General features: G+C 50.5%; 1 protein-coding gene across 1 annotated transcript; it reads left to right on the forward strand.

Moving 5' to 3' along the window:
- The first annotated feature begins 13,837 nt into the window (after positions 1-13,837).
- Ca4 (carbonic anhydrase 4) lies at positions 13,838-23,340 on the forward strand. The gene is made up of 8 exons (XM_026398048.2): positions 13,838-14,010; positions 18,839-18,889; positions 20,033-20,185; positions 20,869-21,014; positions 21,122-21,220; positions 21,434-21,500; positions 21,628-21,791; positions 22,697-23,340. The coding sequence occupies exons 1-8, from the start codon at positions 13,953-13,955 to the stop codon at positions 22,889-22,891; spliced, it is 933 nt and encodes a 310-aa protein (XP_026253833.1). The 5' UTR covers positions 13,838-13,952; the 3' UTR covers positions 22,892-23,340.
- Positions 23,341-23,473: the final 133 nt, after the last annotated feature.

A 23,473-nucleotide genomic window follows, 5' to 3' on the forward strand; every position in this document is an offset into this window, starting at 1 on the left:
GCCCTCACCCATTTTCTGCTCTTACCTTGACCAATGGAGCTAACCCCATCTAAAGGGATGAAGCTTCTGCAGCAATCCTAGAAACCCCTGAACCAGACACCATTTGCTACAGACTCCAAAGACAGTTCACAGGAGGGAGGAACCTTCTGCTTGGAATGGGGTCCTGGTGGTGACTGATGTCTAAGTCCTACCTCTCAATCACCTCCCTTAACTCAATCAGAATAGATTTTTAGCTTCCTCCAACATCCCACGCTCCATCCTTTCTCTGAGTCTTTCTTTGTATGTACTGTTCACCTTCCGGAATGCCCATCAATCACAGCCCTTCAACTCCACCTTCAGTCCTGACCTCCACATCTCACCCTTAGTTCACTTTTTCTCCTCCTCCTTACCTCAATCTTATCTTCAGCTCCTATGGGAGGACTTATCAAGGCACCAACACTCAACTAGCACCCTATGCATGTGTGGCATCAGTCCAGGCATGCCCACGAGGGCCCTTTAGATCCTGGGCTTGGAGAGAGCTGAAATGGCTCTTGTTGTAGCTGCTGACCCAGCTCTGGCACTCAGGAGGCATTTAATAAGTATTTCTGTGTTAAGGACATCTTGATGCTCTCCTCTCCTGGAAAGATTGTTCTGGCCTGGGTGGGGGGTGGATGGGAAGACACCAGAACAGAAGAAAGATGTCAAAACATATGGAGAGGACATGGGTCCTCCTGGTCCACCTGGAGGAGCTGCTGAAGAAAGTTAGGATGTTAAGAGAGGACTGTGCTTAGGGTCCTCTCAGTGGGGAATATGAAGGGCATATGAGGATACTGGTCTCAAGGCTTCCAATCTTGGGGTTTGTGGGTATCTCTATAAGTGTTAGATCCAGCCAACAAGCCCCTAATATGTCCTAATTGCCTTCCAATCTTAGAGCTTGCAACCCTTCCTGTAAGTCCTGCACAACACAACACTCCCCATCATATCATCCACATCAAGACCAACAACTAGGACAGGGCAGACTACAAATGAGGAGGAGACGGTTCATGTTGGGCCCCAGCATTCGGTCACAGAGACTAGCTGGCATGGCCTTGGGCTAATGAGGAGCAGGACTGTCATACTGAATGGGATGAGCAGAGGTCTAAGTAGGCCTGACACTCTCGAGGGCTTGTGGCACCCACTATGGCAGGGATACCAGGAATGTGACGCCATCTTCCCACTGCACAAGGGCAGTGGTTGTGCATGGTGTGACTGTTTGTGTCTGCTTCAAAATTCATATGCTACTAACACCTAATCCCCAATATGGTAATATTAAGACTTAAAGCCCTGAAAGGTAATTAAGTCCTAAGGGTGGAACCCTCAAGGACGAGACAGGGCCCAGGTTGGGATAGATTCAGGTTGGAAGAGGAGCTTTCCCAAGTTTCTGCTCTTTCCTTCTGCCACATGAAGAACAGCGCTCCCCAGCTCCTGAGGGTGCAGTATCAAGGTGCCATCTTGGAAGCACAAACCAGATCCTTACAGACTCCAAACCTGTCAGCACTTTGGTCTTAGAATTCTCAGCCTCCAGAACTGTGACAGAATAAATTTCTGTTCTTCATAAATTACCCAGTCTTGACTATTCTTTTCTTTTTCCTTTTCTTTCCTCTTCCTCCTCCTCCTCCTCCTCCTCCTCCTCCTCTTCCTCCTCCTTTCTCTCTCTCTCTCTCTCTCTCTCTCTCTCTCTCTCTCTCTCTCTCTCTCTCCTTTCTCTCATGTTGGGGATTGAATACTACTCAGGACTTCACATATGCTAAGCACACTCTCTACCAGTCTCAGATTTTTTTTTCCAGTACTGGGGATCCACCCCAGGGTGTCATGCATGCTAGGCAATTGTTGTATCATGACATCCCCAGCCCTTTTTATTTTGTTTGGTTTTGTTTTAAAACCAAACATTTTTTTAGTTGTTGATGGACCTTTATTTTATCCATTTATTTATATGTGGTACTGAGAATCAAACCCAGTGCTTCACACATGTGAGACAAGTGTTATACCCCTGAGCCACAACCCCAGGCCTTAATTTTATTTTTGAGACAGAGTCTCACTAAATTACCCAGGCTGGCCTCAAACTTGGGATCCTACTTCTTCAGTCTCACAGTAGCTGGAATTATAGGCTTAAACCACAACACCCAACTCATATATTCTTTTATGGCAGCACAAACAGACTAACAGACTAACCTGCCCCAAGGAAGAGGCACCTTTTCTAAGTAGCAGAAAGTTTCCTTATTTTATCAAAACATTAACAGGGCCTAAGTGAAGGGGGTTAGTCCTTCACAGACCAGGCCCCAAATCCCTACCTGTATTCACTAGCAGCCATTTCCCATTTTCTCCCAATATTACCAGCCCCAGGCAATCATTAATTACTTTTTTAAAAAGTTTGTTTAGTTATAGATGGACACAATATCTTTGTTTATTCATTTTAATGTGGTGCTGAGGATTGAACCCAATGCCTCACATGTGCAAGGCAAGCGCTCTGCCACTGAGCCCGAGCCCCAGCCCCATTAATTACTTTTTGTCTCCATGAATTTACCAATTCTTGACATTTCATACAAATGGAGTCATACAATATATGTTCTCTTGTGAGTGCTTTTTAGCATAACTTTTTCAAGATTCATCCATGTGTAACAGAATTTCCTTCCCTTTTATATCTGAATAATATCCCATTAAAAGAACATACCACATTTTATTTATCCACTCATCAGTTGATGGAAATTTGGGTTGTTTCTACTTTTTCCTTATTGAGAATAATGCTGCTATGAACATTCATGTACAAGATTTTGCATGAACATAAGTTTCACTTGAATTTGTGACTAGGAGTGACACTGGTGAACCATATGGTAAGTGTTACGGTTTGATATGACCTGTCCCCTGAAAAGCTCAATTAGCAATGCAGGAATGTTCAGAGGCAAAATAATTAGATTATGAAAATTTTAACCTAATCAGTGGATTGAGCCAGAGGATGGATTAATAATTTGATTAATTATTAATTAATTAAGATGGGGTGTGGCTGTAGGAGGTGGTTGCTAGAGCCATGCCCCTAGGGATTATATTTTGTCTCTAGCTTCTTGAGAGAGTTATTTTTCTTCTCACACTTCCCTCTTTCCCTCTACTTTCTGACTTCCAGGAGCTGAACAGCTCTCCTGTCAAATTTCCCTTCTAGAATGTTCTGCCTCACCTCCAGCCCAGAGCAATACAGCCAGCCAACCATGGATTGAACCTCTGAAACCATGGACCCCAAACAAACTTTTCCTCCTCTAAATTGATCTTGCCGGGTATTTTGGTCCCAACAATGAAAAGTTGACTATCACAGTAACTCTGTTTAATCCTTCGAGGAACTGCCAGTGGTATTTTCTTCCCTCATAGATCATGCTGACAGTATGCTACAATACCTGGTCCCCTCTGTACCAGTTCTATTGGGTGTGAGTTCTTCACACCTCCCTGGTTCAGTGATTGGACCAGGACAAATCCAGGGTTAGCATCACTCTGCAGATGTAACCAATAAATGGATCCTGCTGTCCCCTCAAGACTAAGAACTAGAGCCTGGTTGTACTGTGATCTGCAGCTGACCCAGAACAGGTTGAGTCTGTTTGGCAGTTGTGTCTTCTGGCTATCTCCTGGGCTGCTGGGAGATCAAATAATCTAGGAGAAGAAAGTGATTTTCTCCTATCTGTTGATGTGTTAGTAAAATTCTGACACTGGCCCTTCCCTACCTGCTATGCTATTTAAGGCAAATTACAGCCCCATCTCTGAGCCTATAACCTAGTCTATAAAATAAATTCAGAATATTCTGAGATCCTAGGGTTCTTCTACCACATCATTTGCATAATGCTGAATATATCCTGCAACTGGATAAGGCTGGATCCCAGCCAAGGTTGAATCAGGGACAATTATTTCAGCAAAACCGCCCTGGGCAATCCTGAGCCACCACTGGTGGGAAAGAGCCTACCTTTCTGCTGACTTTCCTTGGCACAGGTCACCCAGGGCTGGTCTGCTGACATGTATCCAGGGAGTCCTTCTGTGTGTGTGTCTAACTGTGCTGCAGAAGTCAATGTGGTTCCTGTCCTGGGAAAGCTTACAGCCTCAGGTGGGGGACGACCGGCCCAGATAGAGGCAAGAGACATCTCCACTTCTCAGTGACATCTGACAGAGAGGCTTCAGCTGGGGGGATGCTGCTACTGGAACTTTTCAGTTCAGCTCTGCCTGAAGCCTGACCATAGAAGGAGAGGAAGGAAGACTTTGCCAGGTAGGTAGAGTGGGAAATCTCAGGAGGCTGAAAGAGTGAGGAGGTAAGACCCTGACCTACTCCCAGGGACTGCCTGTGGAACAGCCCCCCAAAAGAGCCAAACAGATGAGGTGTGACTTAAATTGAACCTTCCATATTGATGGGAGGTCTGTGCCTCTTCCTGCCAGGGGAAGAAGGCAGGGGGATAGGAAGACCCCATCTGTCCATGGTTCCCTAGCCATATGCCCCTGCTCTTTGAAGGCCATAATTTGTTGCTGTTTCCAAGTGCCTCCCCCTCTGTCTTTGTACCCTCAGTGCCAGGGTCACATTCCCAGGGGCCCACAAGTGACCCGGACCTGTGGAGGTGCAGCAGGGAGCCCCAACTGGAGAGAAAACACTACTCCCAGTGATACAGGCTGCAAAAGACAAACCGCAGATCTGGAGTGCAAAAAGACCTGGCTCAAGTCCTGGCTCAAATAATTTATAGCTGTGTGACTTGAAGAAAATGGCCACCCTGTCTGAGCTCTCTCATGGATTACAGTGCATTGGGGGTACCTACTTCTTTGGGCTGTTGTGAGGCCTAGAGCAAACTGCAGAAGCTTTGTGATCTTAACCCCACAGAGGGCCAAGACAGTTCTTTTTTTTTTAATATTTTATTTACATTTTAGTTTTCTGCAGACGCAACATCTTTGTTTGTATGTGGTACTGAGGATCGAACCCGGGCCACAAGCACGCCAGGCGAGCGTGCTACCGCTTGAGCCACAACCCCAGCCCCCCAAGACAGTTCTTAACTTCCCTCATTGCCACCAGGTCAGAGCAGCTAGACGGCTCTGTTTCGCTTTGAAATAACCCTTCTGTACCCATTTCCCCATCAGAGATGCTCTCATCTTGCCTTTAGACCTGTAGCAGGAGGTTAAGGTTGAAGTTGCCAAGGTCTGGACCTGCAAGGGCCTGAGGGTCCATCCTCCTCCCGCCAGGCCTCTACACTGTGATTCCAAAGCAAACTCAAGAGAGGTTCGAGGGGTTTAACCAGGGCTCACCCTTCAGTCCCGGACTTTGCTCCGTTGAAGCACCTGCCTTCCTAGGCAGGCTCTGCTCCGCTCCTCCCTCCGTCCCTCATCCTTGACTTCAAATGGGGCGCTCATTCCCAGAGCGCTAGCCCCGGGCTCCACATAGCCTCTGCGTCTGGAGGCCGGCGGGGGAGCTCGGGGCTGAGGGGGACCGCCCCTCCGCGGGGATTCCCCGGGTAAGGATCCGGGTGGGAGGGGGAGAGGGAAGAGCCGGCTGGGGCAGGCTGCCGTCTTGTTCCGTGGCTGCCTCTGGGTTGCTGTCCACCCTGTGGTGCTGAAACTCATCACGTCCTCCACTTATGGCCTCCACTCGGAATCCGACCTGGACTCCAGAAAGTCCACACCGGTCCAATAATCCTTCTGAACCGTTGCCTCAATAATTCAGGCCACTGCTCGTTTGATCAGAATCACCTGGGAAGGTCAAGCTGCCCGAGTGGCTCAGCGAAGGTCATGACCTGAGCAGACTCAGGCAGCTAGGGAGAGGTGGGCAAAACTGAAGCCATGCTTTGTCTTGGCCCCGGTAATTATTCACGCATTCTGAACATAGTCCCTGTCCACTAAAGACCTGTCCTGTGAGTTGGGGAAGCTGGGTACCTGGGCTCGGGAAGCCTTTCCCCAGTTTCCAGGGACTCAGCCCTTTTTACAGCATCTAAGCTGTACAGATACTGTTAATTGCAAGACAGGAAAGAAAAGCCCTGGGATCCCTCCCATGCGTCTTTCACGAACTGAATGTTCCTCTTTTACCCCAGATTGTGTGGACATTCCTGTTCCTTGCTTCCCAACGTCTTGACAAGGAGTGAGGTTCAGGGCCAGGTTTTTGCCTCAGAGGGTGTAGGTGTCAAGGTTGCCCAACGAATTGAGCACGACTATAGTGACCGTGATACTGGGTGAGATTGGGTTTTGTTGTTTTGTTTCTTGTTTTTTGTTTTGTTTTGTACGTTTTGTTTCTTGGTTTGGTTTGGTTCGGGCTTTTGCGGTGTTGGGGTGGAACCCAGGGCCCTGTGCATGCTAAGCAAGCGCTCTGCCACTGAGCTGCACTCCCAGCCCTATGACAGGATTCAGGGAAGCTCCAGGAGGCGGAGTCTAACTCTTCAAAGCCGGAACCAGTTCAGAAAAGAAAGCCCCAAAGGCACAGGAGCAACCAGAAGGCCATGCGTGTGCACTCGACTGAGAACAGAGGGGCCGGTCCCACCTTGCTGCGGACGTGCTCTTGCGCAGTGTCCCAGGGCTTCCTGGAGTCTTATCAGCTCTGGGTGCAGTATCAGATAATAAAGGTAGAAGTCAGACCAGCAGGTGCTGTTCAGCACATCACAGACGAGCCAAGGCTGCAGAAAGCGCCCAGATGTCACGCCCAGCACTGCCAGATAACGCGAGCTGAGGCTGGCTCAGACGGAGAGGAGTCTGGGGCTGGCCTTGGCGCACCATGCGCAGGTTGCTAGGCAGCGCGGTAAGCAGAAGGCGGTGGACGTTCGGGTAGCCTTGGCGCCGGCATACATCCTGGGACTCCTAGGCTGCGCCTTGGAGGGCTCAGAGGCGGCCCTGGCTTAGCGCGGTGGGCGGCGAACAATCGCCGAACATTTCCGACGAGAAAGCAGAAGCTGCGCCAAAAGAGGGCTCTACAAAGGGCTGCAATTTTACAGGGTGTTCTTTTAAGACGCCCATTGCCCAGATGCTCCCCAGACAGTCCTGGGAGGGTGGATTTGCAGCCAAAAGACAGACACTCCAATGCATTCCACCCTCACTCCATTGTATGCTACACAATAAAATGTGGAGCCTGTTGTTCAAAAATTAAGCATTTCACGACAGCAGAGCATTAAGCCAAGCAGGGGCCTTCAAAGTACAGCCATCTGCAATTGCACAAGCCCTACACCCCATGAAGCCACCTGCCCCAACCCATCCCACAGAGGCTTCATTAAACTTTAACTACACTTCTGGGACATTGGGGTTACTTACTCTGAAAGAGGCAGCCCTTTCCCAGTTGCCATGAGGAAGGAGGAAGAGTAGGTTTATCAGACCCTCACATGTTCCTGTAGATAACCCTTATCAGATGCACAGGTGATCTACCTGTATTTTCTGGGTACACCTCAGCTGCTTTCTGCAGCTCTAATAAATACTTCCATCCTGCCCCACACCTGGAGAAGGAAGTGGCTAGGCCACCTTCTTCAGGGGACTTGCTACTTCATTCTCAACTGCTTCTTTCTTTTAAGGAGGCTAAAGTTCTGGGTATCAGAGATGGTGTGAGTCTAAAGATTTTTTTTCCAACTCTCTAAATTCTATTTCACTATTGTGAAATGATACCCTACTCTCACTTGGAAAGGAAAGAGTAAGGAAGGACCTACAGTTAAAACAGAGAACTTCCAAACTGTAAAACAACCCCAAACTGTTGGAAGAGCAAGAACAGCAGAGGGCGCCCTTGTGCAGATGCATTTTTTTTCCTAATACCCTTTCTACCCTGCAAATCTACCCAGAAACCCCCTACTCCCCACCACCACTACCACCACCACCATCACCACCACACAAAGTCCCTATGTTACATACATCAGAGGTCAAAGAGTTAGGACTCCAGGCTCAGATTCTCCACCTGGCTTTCAAGGGACCCTCACAAACTTTTTTACTTTAACTTCACCCCATTTCATGAACTTACAGTAGCTCTGATCAATGAGGAGCTGGAAAGAGGAACTGGGATCCCTCCTTTCCTTCCTTGTTTTATGGCCCTGTTCTTCCAGTGGGAAGATGTTTTCTGCAGTTATTTATAATGGTAGTACAGTACGTTGATGACACACCTGATTATAGTGTGGAGCCACAAAATCACAGTTGAAGGCCGTGCAGTAACATGACCTCATGTTTGCACTGTTTTGTGAAGGTTAAAAAGCAGGAGACTAAATTGTTCATGTTGTCATTGGTGTGTTTATATATAGATAAAGACTGAAAGGGAACATGGAAAAATTAAACACAAATTAAGGTGCATATTTTCTTTCTAAATTAAAATACCAAATTGTTAAATGATTGCCTCTGGAAGATAAAGTCATCGTGATTCATTTTCCTCCTTCTTTCCAAATGCTCTACAATGAGAAGGTGTTATTTGAATGACTTTGGGGGAAAAAAAAAGTTTCAAACACACACACCAGAAAAAGCCTGTTTTCTTAATGTTGCCACAACGTTCACTGAGGAATATGCCCTCCCCCAGCCAGGGTGCCTGTGTGGTTCTTCTTTTTCTCCCCACATGATTCCCCCTCATGGCCCTTTTTAGGGGGTCTCTCTGTCACAAAACCAGAATGTGAATGAAACACTTGGAAAATCCAAGGAAGCTCTGATCCCAGCCTCCTGCCTGAGCTCTTATGGCTAAGAGCTGAGGAGGAAGGAACAACCATTAGGAGTGTAATTCCTAGGCTTTCTGTGGGGGCAGGAACAGGATTTATGTCATCTCCATTGCTGGATTTTTCTGTGTGTCATACTGCTTGTTCCTATTTCAGAATGTTTGGGGGCAGAATTTCTGCTAATTCCTCTACCATGGAAGGCTCTACCCTGACCCAGTGACAGCCTCTAGCTTGGTCATTTTTTTTTCTCTCTCTCCCCCATCCCTTCTTCCCCTCATTCACCAAACAGACCAGAGGAATAATGAACGTGTAAAGAGGAGGGAGAGGGACTGCAGCCTCCATGGGTGGTGACAAAAAAGAAAGAAAGAAAGAAAGAAAGAAAGAAAGAAAGAAAGAAAGAAAGAAAGAAAGAAAGAAAGAAAGAAAGAAAGAAAGAAAAAAGAAAGAAAGAAAGAAAGAAAGAAAGAAAGAAAGAAAGAAAGAAAGAAAGAAAGAAAGAAAGAAAAGAAAAGAAAAGAAAAACTTTCTTGCTTTTTCTGGAATTTGGCAGATCCAGCCTGGGGAGGGGTGGAGCCCACACTATTGATTAAGTCTGGTTGGGTGTGGATTCAATGTCGACATTCAGGGATACAAAAGCTGGAATCTCCATAAACCTTTCCCTGAATCCTCTGCTAATCAGTGAAGACTCTAAAAGCGCAGAAAACAAGGACAGATGGAGGCTGGGGTTCCGTAGGAGGGAAGCAGGAGTGCATTGGAGAGGTGAGACAGCATGGAAGGAGCAGCGGCAGGCGGAGGCAGGAGACCAGGGTTCAGATCCCACCTCTGCTCTCTCTTTGTTGGCAGTTGGCCCCTCAGAGCCTCAGCTTCTCTTCCGCAGCTCAGAGAAGTCACTTAGGATCCCTGTTTCCTTTGGGGGTTGAGTGTCTCTTTCGGAGGACGTTTCCTGGCCTAGAAGATCAGGGTCTTGCTGGCTGTGGTGGAGCACAACTGCAATCCCAGCGACTCCAGAAGCTGAGGCAGGAGGCGCTCAAGTTCAAGGACAGCGTGGGTAACGTAGTGAGACCCTGTCTCAAAATTTAGAAAAATAAAAAAATAAAAACAAAAAGGGCAGGGGATACAACTCGATGGTAGAGCAGCCAGGAATTTGATCCCCAGTACCCCCTGACATACACACACACACAATCAGAGTCTCGACGTCATGCCCCCTACCAAAGAAAAGATCAGTCCAACTTTCTAATCCAAAAAATCAAGTCCTATCTGTCAGGTGCCAAATACCTCTCCAGTCTCATCTCTCACCCTACCTCCATGGCTTTTCTCATTCCAATAACCCTCTCCCCTTTTTATTTCCTCCAGTGCTGGGATAGAACCCAAGGCATCCTGTAAGTTAGGCAAGCAGTCTACTACGGAGCTACCTCCTTTAGCCTCACTTGTCTTTTTTTTTTTTTATTGTTTGGATGGACACAATACCTTTATTTTATTTGTTTATTTTTATGTGGTGCTGGAGATCGAACCCAGTGACTCATGCATGCTAGGCAAGTGCTCTACCACGGAGCCACAACCCTGGCCCAGCCTCGCTTGTCTTTGAAGACTCAGCTCATGTCTCATCTCCCTTAGGAACCCTTCTCCAGTCTCCCACCCACTGATTGATTTAACTGCCCCTTCTCTGGTTTCCTGGAATATTCTGGGCATAACTCCATTAACAACTATTAATTACAACTGAAGTTTATGGAAGTTTATTGTGCCTGGACCTCTACCAGGGTTTTTACCCAGTACCATCTAATTGAATTCAAACCATACCCATGTGAAGGGGCTGTCTTTATCCCCATTTTCCTAGACAGGACACTGGGCTTGAGGGAGGTGAAGGGTGAACACTGGGGATGAAAATCCAAGGCAGTGTGGTCCCCAAACTGTGCCAGTCTTCTTACATTGTCTGCCCACCCTACACCCTGAACACAAGAAATGGTGGTTTTCTGTTTAGGGTTGTGTACTTGACCTTCCTTTGACCTATGAATAGAAGTGCAGCGGCTCAGCTCCTTTTGCCTCTACCCCATGCCTGTCATTGTCCCAGGAGGGGCTGAGTCCAAATCTCACATTTTCAAATCTATACATTTGAAGTTCCCTTCCTTCCCTTGGGAACCCAAGAAGAGCCTGAATGTACCAGGGATCCTCCTTGGTCTAGACTAGTGTCCCCTCCCACTAATACACATTCATACCCACCTAGGTTTAATCCAGGTAAGGGACCTCTTCTCAGAGTTCATGGTCACATGTGCCAATGTGCCAAGCCCTGGGTCCACCTCCCTCAGGCTTTAACTCATTGAACCTCACAGCCAACTATGAGAAAGATAAGAGTATGATTTCCATTTTACAGATGAGGGAAACTGAGGCTCAGCCACGAATCCTAGAAAAGTAGGTGGAGCCAGCAGGGTCACTTGACTCTACAGTCCTTTAGCTTCCCCACTGCCTCTCTTCTGATCTAGACAGGGCCAAACCAGGGAGAATACAAAGAGGACAAGGGTTGTGATTCATCTTTCATCACCCCTGAGCTGTTGGCCACACCCAGGTACCATGAAGTCAGTTGTGAAAGGCTGGGCAGGGCAGTCCCTGGCACACAGCAGGTTCCCAGTAACTGTTTATTGGCACAGGTCATGGGGCAGGGGTTATCACCTTCACTTTATAGATGAGGAAGTTGCAATCAGAGACAAATAGGAAAGTTGCCCAAGGTCATCCCTGAGTCAGAGGAAGAGTAAAGACTTGAACTCAGAACACTGAGTTCAGAACACAGTAGACCTTGGGTTAAGAAAGAGAAAGGAGGCCACTGCAGGGCTGGGACACTGGGCAGGGCTTTCCCACTTAGATTTTTCAGGATGACAATTTTATGGGTCCTGTAAGTCACTGGGACATGTCCTCATCCATCTCTACTCTAATGACCCTAAATCAGGGAAGTTAGGCTCCAGGTAGTCCAGACACTGTGACTAGTGACTGGTTTATGGTAGCCCAAGACTGGATCTGGGGCTGGGAGATAATGCTGGGAAGGTTAAGACAGGAATGGGGAGCCTTCCACGTGCATGACTCCAATGTCAGAGACGCCAGACTATCCCCTGACTATCCACAGCACCATTCTCAGCCTCTGCAGTGCCATCATTAAGATGCATCTGTGAGGAAGTGCACGTCCAAACCACACCCACTAACTCAGAGGGACACCCCCACAACCTGGCCCAAAAATATACCCAGGGCCCTCCCACCCTCCTCTCCCTCAGCCCCCACCCTGCAGTGCAGTGGATTTTGAAGTGGGTCCAGAAGTTACTGATCAAAGCTGTATCATATCAAGTCTCACTCTTGTCAGGCAGTTGGTCTGGGTCTTAGGGACCTTCTGGAATTTTTTTTTTTTTTTTTTTTTTTTTTTTTATGAAAGGAGTAGTACTAGGGCTTTGTGCATGCTAGGTAAGCACTCTATCACTGAGCTACATCCCCAGCCTTTTAAATTTTTATTTTGGGACTAGGTCTCCCTAAATTGCTCAGGGTAGCCTTGAACTTGCGATCCTTCTGCCTCAGTCTCCCGAGTTGCTGGGATCTCAGAGACAGGCACCACTATGTCCTATGTCCAGCACGGAGTAGTCTTAATTCCCAGGGACAGGCTTCTTTTTTTCAGACCTATAAACACAAATTCTTCCCTCCACAAAGAAGCTCCCTAGAAGAAGGTGTGGAATCCTTCCCCTGACTGTTATGCTTCCAGGTTGGTGATTAAATTCTAAAACAGTGTAGAAATTCTAAGCCTGATTTAGACACCCCCTGTAGGATCAAAGCTGCTCTGTGAGGCTGTATGATCCTGGGCCAGAAGAATCAGCCATGAATCTAACCAAGGAGGAAGCCCCTATGCCTTGATTGTTCTGGGGAGGTCGATCCCCCTTCAGTAGTCCCTAACCCAGTTCAAAGGCTGGTGGAGACTGGGAGATTGGCAACGGATGGGGAAGTGGCTGGACCAGAGAAACAGGGCTTCCTGTTGATGGAGGGGTCCACTGGCTGATTCCCTGTCCTTCCCCCGCCCCTCAGTCTGAGCTTCCTAAACTTCCATGGAAGCCCTCACCCCGTGGAGGTGGCTGGGGGAAGAAGGACCACATCTAAGAGAGGACACAAGAGACCACTGCTTGGATAGAGAGGACAACTCCATTTCCCCACATTTTGGGACCTCCTTCAAGGAAAGGAGGACTTTCTCTAGACTCTGGAGATCCTGGCAGAAGGAAAAACTCGGGGTGGATTCAGGCAGACCCTGGTCTCTTCTCTTCACATCTTGTCTATTGGGTCTGGGGGACCTCAACAGGACCTAGCTCCTCCCTTCTGACACCATTGGTTTCTCCCTCATTGAGTCTCTTTTGCAATTCACTCCTCTCTTCTGTCCCTTTATCCCCTCTCCCAGCTCTGGTCATCACATAAACTCCGGCAACAGCAGTTTAGGGACAGCTTTGTTTTATATGGGAAGAAGGGTGTTTGGTCAGCTTAAAAGTTAAATTTGCGGGGGGCGGGGGTGGGGTGGGGGGCTGGGGTTGTGGCTCAGCCGTAGGGCGCTTGCCTAACATATATGAGGCACCGCGTTTGATCCTCAGCACCACATATAAATAAATAAAATACAGGCATTGTGTCTACTTACAAATATATATATATATATATATATATATATATATATATATATATATATATATATATATATATATATAAAGTTAAATTTGCATCCTGGGAGGAAAAAGAGATGATACACAGAGAATCAGCAACCACTGCCTGAGAGACAAGAGAATCTTCCTACTGAGTCACCGATTCAACAAACAGTTTTGCACAGCCTTTAACTCGCCCATCTCTCCGAGTTATTTCCACCCACCCCAACCCAAGGCATTCCAAATACCCACTTTGAGACCCCTGAGCAATGGTTGGCATCAATATGATGGTAGTCGGGAATCTGGGGCACTCACCCCCGTGGATCAAGTACCTTGTGGTGTCGCTTCCCTGGGATAGGGAGGGAGCGGAGCAGAAAAGGTGTTGTTTCTGAGCCAGAGGATGTGGAGTGGGTGAGGGGTCCTGGTGCACCCAGCAAAGGGTGACGGGGCGGGACGGGGGACCGGGGAGAGCGGAAGATTTCAGATCCGAGACTGGACACGCGAGGGGAGGGAACGACCCGCCAGGGGGAGGAGCCGCCTCCCGACGCCTGCTGTCGGGGCTCCCTCCCGTCGCGGCTCAGCTATAAAACCCTGGGCGGCATGATCGCGACACCCCCGCGACACACACACGCGGGATCCTTGGTACGCGACCCCGGGCTTGGCAACTTCTTTGCTCTCGCGCATCATGTGGCTGCTGCTTGGTTTCCTGGCCCTTGCCACTGCCGGGCCCTTGGCTTACGCAGGTGAGCGCGCCTCAGGAAGCCCTCGGGTGGCCCCTTTTGCTCACCTAGCTCTGTTCTGCTTCAGACGCTCGCCGGTACCGGCTGGTGCGCTCCGGCTGCGCATCGTCCAGGTTGCTTGTGCACGGAGCTGTGTGCACCCGGAGCGGCTAGACTGAAGCCAGATGGGGCCCTGCGCGAGCTCGTGTGCGCACACACTTGTCCGCTGGCCGGTGCCGGGGAGTGTGTGCAAGCGTGTGAACTATTGCGGTGTGTGCGCGCGTGGCCCGGCGGCCCACGGCGAGGCGGGTGTATGAGTCTGTGATAAGGAAACTTTCCGGACCCGCCTCGACGCACGCCTCCTTTTCTCACCTTAATCTTCCTTGGTCTGTCCGTGTGTGGCCGTCCATCCTGCCGCAGCTCAATGCTGGGGCTGGCACTGACCCAGGGACAGCAAGTAGGGTACATTTGGGATTCTGGCGTTCCCCTCTTCCCACCCTGGGTTCTTTGCTCCGAGGATTGTAGGCTTTCCTTTTCTCCCCAATCCCCAGTGCTGGATTTGGATCCCGGCGGGGGTCACCTGGAGACCCGAGGTCCCGGCTGAGCCGGTCTTTCCGGACAAGGTGATTTTCGTTTAAAGATTAATGGTGAGGCCCGAGCTCTTAATTATTCGTCTAGGTGGGAGGTAGCAGGAGAGGCGTGTTAATATTTGATAAGGAGCTAAAAGCGCTTTCAGTGGCTGGCACCTGCTCTGCTACCTCGTAGCCCTTCACAGGAAGACCTCATCTGCCAGTCCCCAGGCAAGTTACCCCTGGGATGTTTCTTGGGATCCACCCTAGCCAAATCTTCTATGTTCTCTGCTCTTGGAGTCATGGAGTGAGGGGCAAGGGTGTCTTCAGAGGCAGAGAGGGAGAGAGTGTGTGCCCTTTGCAGGAGGGACTTAGCTGGCCGAATGGGTATGGGGATGAGAGGCATCTTGCAGCAACTTCTAGGGCCCCTTCCCTGGGGAGGAGGAAAGAGGAGGCAGAATGTAAAAATAAATTCATTTGTGGAGTTGGGCATTTCAAACCCACTAAGCAATGGGGCTTAGTAGGAAAAATACCTATTTGCATTTAATTTGGGAGCATTGCAGTTGTATGGCCTTGGGTGAGTCATTTAACCTGTTTTTTACTTTGCAAAACAGGGAAAGTAATTCTGACACTAGGTGTTGTTCTAAAGTTTGGAGTAAGGTTATGGTGTGCTTGATGAAGGACCTCGGAATGTGATAAGTGCTGCCTAGTGATGGTTATAAGGCCAACTGGTCAGAACCTATCTCAGCTGACCCCCCTTGCTCTAACTGGGCTCCCTTTTTTAGCGCAAGGGCTTTCTGAGTGGGACTCATCCCATCAGGGTCTTAAGGCCACAGAGTGACCAGGTGGCACATAGAAATTCCCAGAGATTGCTGCTCCCACAGGTGGGGAAGTAGTTAGTTCAGTGCTGAAGCACTTGCTACACATGTACAAAGCCCTGGGTTGGCTCCCCAGTTCTAAAAAAGAAAAGACCCAACAAACAAACAAACAAAAATCCCAATCAGATATTTCTTCTCCCATTGAGAGAGAGGGCAGAGAGAATACTGGCCCCCATCAGAGCCCCAGACCCCTGGCCAGGAGGTGTTGAGACTTTGCCCAGGACATACTTGGGTTTTGCTGAGCTAGTTTCCAAGATTCCCCCTTCCCTCAGAGAGAGAGAGAGAGAGAGAGAGAAAGAGAGAGAGAAGGTGGGGAGAGCAAGGTCCATTAGAGCTTCTTCTGTCATTTCTAAAGAAGAGAGTTGGAGGGGCTGAGGATGTGGCTCAAGCGGTAGTGCGCTTGCCTGGCATGCATGCGGCCGGGGTTCGATCCTCAGCACCACATACAAATAAAGATATTGTGTCCGCCGAAAACTAAAAAAATAAACATTAAAAAAATTCTCTCTCTCTCTCTTAAAAAAAAAAAAAAAAGAAGGGAGTTGGATAGTAAGTAAGTTAAGGTGGGGGACAGTATTTGAGTGACTAGGTAAGATCTGGGGCTGGGAGCCAAAACCTGAGTAGGCCCTCTTCTCCCCAGACCCTCTTGCAAGTGTCCTGAGACAGTGAGCTGGTAATTTTCTGCAAGTGTGGCCCTTCCTTTAATGAGTACAAACCTGAGCTGATTGGTGCCCTGCCACCTCTGGACTGAAAGCCAGCACCCCACCCTCACTCTATAGACACAGACCTGACCCCTGGCCTTGGTCTCATCACCATTATGTTTTCTTGGCTTCTGCCTCCTGAAGAGGGTAGTTACAAAAGTGTTCAGCCAGGCAGGTCAAAAGTCTCTATGATTAAGAGAGTGGATCAGAGGTCACCATTACAAACCTAAGAGCAGCAGCCAGAGCCTGGGAAAGGCAAATTCTTAAGAAAAAGCTAATCCTGGACCAGATGGGCCACCAGAGAGGTGGTGTGGGGCTCTACCCTTCAGAACTGGCTCCCGAGAACTCTGGCTTGGGCATGGTTTCCTGAAATAACTCCTCTTGGTCATCCATCGCAGAGGAGGGGCTGGTTCTCCTCCAGAGGCTTCTTCTGCCTCCAAGACTTCTGAGGGGTGGGGATATGACAGGATGATAAGGAGGCGCCTGTCTTGGTGTGAATGACAGCCGGTCCTTCATCTCATAGCACAGGAACCCTGGTAGTAGCACCTTCTGTCGCAGGAGGGGGATGGGGCTCAGAAAAGTGAACTGCGTTTCTTGCACAGATTAAGCTAAAGGAGGAGCAGGGCTGGAAGGCAGGAAAACAGACTCAGCTCCAGACTCTGCCTACCCAGGGGTGGGGGCAGGGTGCTACTCAGTGTTGAGCAAGTGATTCCTTCCCTGGCACCACTCCCACCCAACCGAGAGAGAGAGAGAGAGAGAGAGAGAGAGAGAGAGAGAGAGAGAGAGAGAGAAATGTTATGCCTTCAGGAAGGGGCTTTAGGGGAGGTAGCCAAAGCTCTTGGCAGAGTTGACCCACATGGGGGTTCTCCTGATGCAGCAGCTGGGGGTGGGGGGTTGGCCAGAGGGGAAGACACTGCATTTCTAAAAAAAGGCCATGCCAGCAGGGTAGCTGGAGAACTGGTCGAAGCTGGGAAACTTGAAAACCCAAGCAGCTCTTGGGGGTTGAGTTGGGGGCAGCTTTCTGGGGCGCTCACTCTCCTGGCCTAGAAATTCCCCCACCCCCACCAGGAGCGTGGCTTCCTCCCCACTCTGTCCCCCTTCCAGGGACTCCTTCCCAGGCCTAGATCTTCCAAAAGGAGATGAGCTTGTGGGGGAGCCCAGGCAGGAAGGGAGCCGGTATGTGCTCAGAGGCTGAGTGGGGAGCAGTGCTTTTCTTAGGAATTTCCTCATCTCTGAGTTCTTTCCAATTTGCTCCATGTGTCTCCTTTCCTGTCCCTCCTTGGCTTTGGCCATCTGCTTACTGACAGAGAGGGAGGGAGGGGGAAGGGACAGACTTGTCCATGGGACTTGACTCAGAACTATACCATCCCTCATACAATTCTCCCCACAGCCCGATGGGGTGGGTGTGTTACTCCCACTTTAGAGATGATAAAACTGAGGCTCAGAGAGATGAAGGAACTTGCTCCTAAACCCACAAGCTCCTGAGCAGCTCAGCCAGAACTCAAGCATTAGATGCCATGCTTTGTTCTTCCCCTGGGACAAGTGTGTTTTTCTTTTTTGGTGGGACTAAGGATTGAAGGCAGGGCCGTGTATGCTAGGCAAGCAGTCTACCACTGAGCTACATCTCCAGCCCTTTTTATGATTTTATTTTGAGGCAGGGTCTCAATAAGTTGCCAAGGCTGACCTTGAACTGGCGATCCTCCTGCCTCAGCCAACCCGCATCATCCCCTAATTGATGAGATTACATGCTACGATGCCTATTTAAAAAAAAAAAAAAAAAAAAAAAAAATATATATATATATATATATATATATATATATATATATATATATATATATATATTAGTTGTTGATGGACCTTTGTTTTATTTATTTATGTTTATGTGGTGCTGCAAATCAAACCCAGAGCCTCACACAAGCTAGGCAAGCACTCTACCGCTGAGCCACAACCTCAGCCCCACTCACCCTTTTTTAAAAGCTTTATTTTTAGAGCATTTTTAAGCTTACAGAAAAATTGGGAGCTGAAGGCGTGGAGGGTTCCCACAGGCCCCCTCTGTCCTGCACATAGTTTCCCTGATTATTCACGGCTTGCATCCATATGATCAATGTGTGGGGCAGCATTTCTTCAGACTTACTGGAGTCTTCCATTTTCAGACAATGGTGTGAGGGTTTAACCAAGAATCTCTCTGAACAATACTAGGGGGCATTCCAGGCAGGGCTCGCCCAACCTCCTCCCTCCCCTCCATCAGCCCTGGGATGACAGCCAGCAGCTCCCATTCTCCTCCTCCCCTCTCACCTAAACTTCCTCCCAGGTTCAGGGAGGGAATGAGGGAGGGAGAGGCTGATGACCGTTGGGTGGAGAGGGCTGAGGTAAGCTCCAGGGATGGAGCTGACAGTCACAGGGGGGCCCCTGAGGATGGGGCCCTAGGCAAGATGACCCGGATGAGCAGTCCTTGGGTAGGTTGGAAACATTCCTGGGTTTTCTTATCTTCTCCTTTCCCTGGGCTCTCACATCGCCCCCGCAGGGAACATTCCATCCCACCCCAAGGGAATGCTTCAACCCCAGGGACATTGCCAGCCTCTGATCCTCCTGTGTACACACGGAGTTGTGTGCACATCATTCACATGCCCTGGTACAGAGGTCTGTGCTCACAGCTACTCTGACCCAAACACGCACAGGCCTCATGTTCTTCCTCTCTCTGCCCCAGAGTCACATTGGTGCTACGATGTTCAAGTCAACTGCTCTGCCAGCTGCCTTGGTGAGTACAACCAGTCTTGGGGACAGGCCCTGCTGCATGGTAGAGTCCATTCAAATCAAAATGGAAGTACCTCTCCCCTGGGGGTTACTTCCTCCAGGGAGGTGAGGAGGATGAAGGGTGACCATAGGCCCCTGTCAGACATCTGTTCCTTCTCAAATACACGCACACTCACATAGAGTGCTTTTGCTGGTACCTCCTGTCACTTAGAGGGTGAGTTCCCTGGGAAACAGATCAGCAGCAGCTGTAAAGAGACAACACAGTGGATCATTGGAGAGCTGGGTCTCTTCCAGTGATACCCTTTCTGGTGGGAGATGGTTCTTGGCTCCTTTTTTTTTTTTTTTTTTAATATACTAGGGTGCTTTATGACTGAGCCACACCCACAGCCCTTTTCATTTTTTATTTTGAGACAGAGTCTCCTTAAGGTCACCCAAGCTGGCCTTGAACTTGTGATCCTCCTGCCTCAGCCTCCCGAGTCACTAGGGTTACAGGCACGTTCCATGGTGCCTGGCACTTGGCACTTTTTATTCAAATCCTGACCAGTTTCCCTCGGGTCTGCCATCTTCCTGCCCTGCTGTGTTGAGTGACTGCCAGTGCCACCCCACTTCTTCCCCTGCAAATCTGGGGGTTGATGCCACCAGGGTGTGGGGAGCCAGGCTCCCCTGGGGGTTACTCCCTCCCTCTCACTCCTCAGATAATGCTGTGTCACCTTTGAGGCTCCTTTCACGGTGGCTCTTTCAGGAAGCCCCGCTGCATGGCTTCCTAAGTCATCTCCCCTTTGGTGACTTCACACTTCTAATGCTGCCAGGAAGCAGGTTACCATCAAAGTTCCCACTTTATAGTTGAGAACGCCAGAGCTCAGAGAGGGATATGCCCAGCGTTGCCAGGTTACCCCTACCACAGCCACCAGCAGGCAAGCCTGTTCCCACTCTGCACCAAGCCCCTGGAACTGGCCTCCCTGACTTTGCCTGTGTGAGACTGAAGAGGAGGAAGACAGTGGGGTGGGGTGGGCTGAGTGCTGAGTGGAGCACCCCCACTGCAGTGCCCTCCCCATCCCAAGACTTCCCGGCCTGTGGGCTGATGGTGGCACCTGAACTCAGTGGTGTGGAGGTGGCCCTGACTCTCTGCCCCCTCCCCCCTGCTCAGGGCCCAACCAGTGGGGTGGAGACTGCCAGAAGAATCACCAGTCCCCTGTCAACATCGTCACCAGGAAGGCCGTGAACCAGAACCTGGGACGCTTCTCTTTTTCTGGCTATGATAAAAAGCAAAAGTGGACAGTGGAAAATAATGGGCACACAGGTGGGTCTCAGGGGGGCTGGATGGAGGTTAGAGGACGGGGACAGGCATAGGTTTCTGTCGCAGGGACCCCCGAGGCCCTGAGGGCTGGGAGGGAAGGGGTGCTCCAGGCCCAGGTCCCCTTTGCTGAGGAGGGGAGGGGTCATCAGAGAGGACTTTCCCAGAGGAGGGACACTGTAGCTGTTTTCAGTCATTTCGTCAGACCAGTCTGGGGTGGGGGAGGGACCGTTCCAGGAAGAAGGGACGACCTTTGCAAAGGCATGGAGGCGTGAAGCAAGGTGTTCAGGGAACTGCGAGCAGTAGTTCTGTGCGTGCGCATGGAGGACCGAGAATAAAACCAGGAGGGGCGGAGCACGGCCAGGCCAGGTCACCCAGGGCTGAGGAGGTTGGACATTACCCTGACCAGGCCAGGGCATCACAGAGGGGGTTGAGGCAGAGGAGAGACCAGGGCAGAGTTGCATTTTGGGGCAGTGGGGTATGTGCAGACGAGGGGGAGGGAGGCAGGGAGGCCAGCTAGGCATTCCCCGTAGGGTCTGGGGCTGCATCAGCCCATCCAGGCCCAGGACTGGAGCTCAGGAAGTGGAGGAGGTAGGAGAAGGTCCTGTCTGTGTGGAGTTGTCATTTGGGGCTGGGAGAGGCTGAAAGGAGGCTGGTACAGGGACTCGGCCCCTTCCTGTGTCCCCCAGTGATGGTGTCGCTGGGAAGTGAGTCCCAGATTTCTGGAGGAGGCCTGGCTGCGCCATACCGGGCCACGCAGCTTCACCTGCACTGGTCTAAGGAGCTAGACAGGGGCTCGGAGCACAGCCTGGATGGGGAGCGCTTTGCCATGGAGGTGAGGTCTTTTCCCAATGGGTGCCTCAGCTGGGCTCTGGGTGTGTAACCACGGTGGGCAAGGGGGTGTTCTAGCCCCCTCACGGGTCCTCTCTCACCCTTTCCCAGATGCACATAGTACATGAGAAAGAGAAGGGGACCAGGAGCAATGAGAAGGATGGCCAGACTCCTGAAGACCAGATTGCCGTGCTGGCCTTCCTGGTGCAGGTAGGACTCCCATGCCCAGCGCCCAGCGAGCGGGGCGTGAGGAGCGGCTGCTTAGAGGCCTGGGGGAGGCAGGCCGATGCCCCCCAAGCCTGAGAGGCACTCAGAGCCTCAGTCCTGGAAGCTGCCTCTCCTCCCCCAGATCAGAATGAGCTGGCAGTCAGTCACTAGTGGCTCCCCAGGTCCCCTGCCAAGCCCTCTTCCCTTCTATTTCAGGAGGGGGACAAAACAAACGAGGGTTTCCAGCCCCTGGTGGAGGCTCTGCCCCATATCCCCAAACCTGGTGAGTCTGGATGGGGAAGGAGGGCAGGTGAGAGGAGGGAGCTTCTCCCCACACCGGAAGAGCAGGGGTGGGGGGGCAGCTGGCGGTCAGCGTGAGGTGTCTAAGGGTCTCTGACCCCCAATCCCAGGGATGAACACCACGATGAGGGAGAGCAGCCTGCTGGACCTGCTGCCCGAAGAGGAGAAGCTGAAGCGCTACTTCCGCTACCTGGGCTCGCTCACCACGCCAAGCTGCGCTGAGACTGTGGTCTGGACCGTGTTCGAGGAGCCCATCCAGCTCCACAGGAGCCAGGTACCCAGTACCAGGGCAAGGTGCAGCCTCCCACCGCCCAGCTCCTCAGAAATCATGCCTTGGTTTGTCCCCAGAGGTCCCCTGAGGTGGGGATGCCCAGGGAACGGAAGTCCATTCATTCAATCTTTGGACACTCCATGGAGCCGACAGATGAGGAAGATCCCGACCTGTTTCTTTCCTGCACTGAGGGTTGAGCGGAGGCTGTGAAAGGGGGTGATCACAAAAGGTTCCCAGAAAAGTCAGTGGGAGTCAACCCGCCTGGTGTCCTAGGGAGAGGTGTCAGCTTGGGGGAGGGCCTGGGGCTGGCGGGTAGTTGCTCAGTGGCAGGAGGAAACAATTCATTCATTCATTCAGAAAATGGTATCTGAGCCTCCCTAGTCCACTAGCCTCTGGGGAGACAGCAGTAAAGCCCCAGGGACCCCAGTTGCTACTCTGTGGTACTTTTGTTCCCCAACATTGATTCTTAAGGTGTGGTCCCGGGACCAGTGACAACATCACCAGGAGCAATCTGCCAGAAATGCCAGTTCTCAGGCCTTAACCCAGACTGGCTGAATCAGAGATTCTGCGGGGTGAGGCCCATCTGGAGCCCCACAAGCCCCCAGCAGATGTTAATAGATGTCAAGAATGAGAATTCCCTGTGCTGCAGTAAATAGTGATGGTGGTAGCAGTGATGGCAAATCCTAGCCCTTCAAAATTGTGAGTTAAAATAATGGAAACTTAGCCCCCTATCAATGCTAGGTAATTCACGTCCCTTGTTTCTTTCATCTTTATGACAAGACAAGCTGGAGAGTTAATGATTCTGAGCACCTTTTTCCTAGTGAGGGCTTAGAGAGGTGAGGTGACTGGCCTGAGGTCACACAGCAGGGAGTGTGGCTCCACCTGAGCCCAGTGCTTTCCTTCCACAGATCCTGACATTCTCCCAGAAGCTGTACTACAACAAGGAGCAGACGCTGGTGATGAGTGAGAACGTCAGGCCCACACAGCGCCTGGGAGATCGACAGGTGATCAGGTCCCGGGCTCCAGGACAGCTGCTGGCCTTGCCCCTGCCCACCCTGTTGGTTCCCACACTGACCTGCCTGATGGTTGGCTTCCTCCGGTAACCACTCGGTTCTGGACTTACGACCCCTAACCTCAACCTTTAGAGGACCTGACTTCCGTTCCTTATGCTTCCCAGACTGGACTTTGAAGATGATTTAAAATATGGATATATTTTTGGAGAAACCTTTCTGAAGTCTGTTTGTTAGCTCCATCCAACCACATAACCCATCCTGTTTCTAGGCAGGAGACTTCAGGCCTAGAGATTTCTTCCCCACAGGTACCACCCGTTACCCCCATCCCCTGCCTCTGTGAATTCCCTGTCTACATCCCGCCCGCTTCTACTCTGGCCTCAGAGAGTAGAAGGCACCATGGAGCACAAACCCACTGAATGCTGGTGGAGTTTCAGCCCCATCTGTCCATCATACAGTTGGAGGATCGGAGACCCAGAAAGGAGAGGCCAGATGGGGGCCACATATCAGGGCCAGGCCAGAACTGACTGAGGCACCTGGCCAGGTGGTATAGTGTAGGGTAGGGTGGGTCACAGGGAATTCATTTGTTTGCTCAAATATTTCTTGAGCATCTATGTTCTGTGCACTGGGGACATGGTAGGGAATAAAACAGACGAAAATACCTGCCCTCCAGAA

Source organism: Urocitellus parryii, chromosome 7 (assembly GCF_045843805.1).
Source record: "Urocitellus parryii isolate mUroPar1 chromosome 7, mUroPar1.hap1, whole genome shotgun sequence".
In the NCBI taxonomy this organism is placed as follows: Eukaryota; Metazoa; Chordata; class Mammalia; order Rodentia; family Sciuridae; genus Urocitellus; species Urocitellus parryii.

Bases quoted from the DNA above. Each gene is read 5' to 3' on its own strand.
- Ca4 (XM_026398048.2), top strand. From the start codon at position 13,953: ATGTGGCTGCTGCTTGGTTTCCTGGCCCTTGCCACTGCCGGGCCCTTG. The intron at 14,011-18,838 runs GTGAGCGCGCCT...TCTCTGCCCCAG, and splicing joins CGGGCCCTTGGCTTACGCAG to AGTCACATTGGTGCTACGAT. The intron at 21,792-22,696 runs GTACCCAGTACC...TTCCTTCCACAG, and splicing joins TCCAGCTCCACAGGAGCCAG to ATCCTGACATTCTCCCAGAA.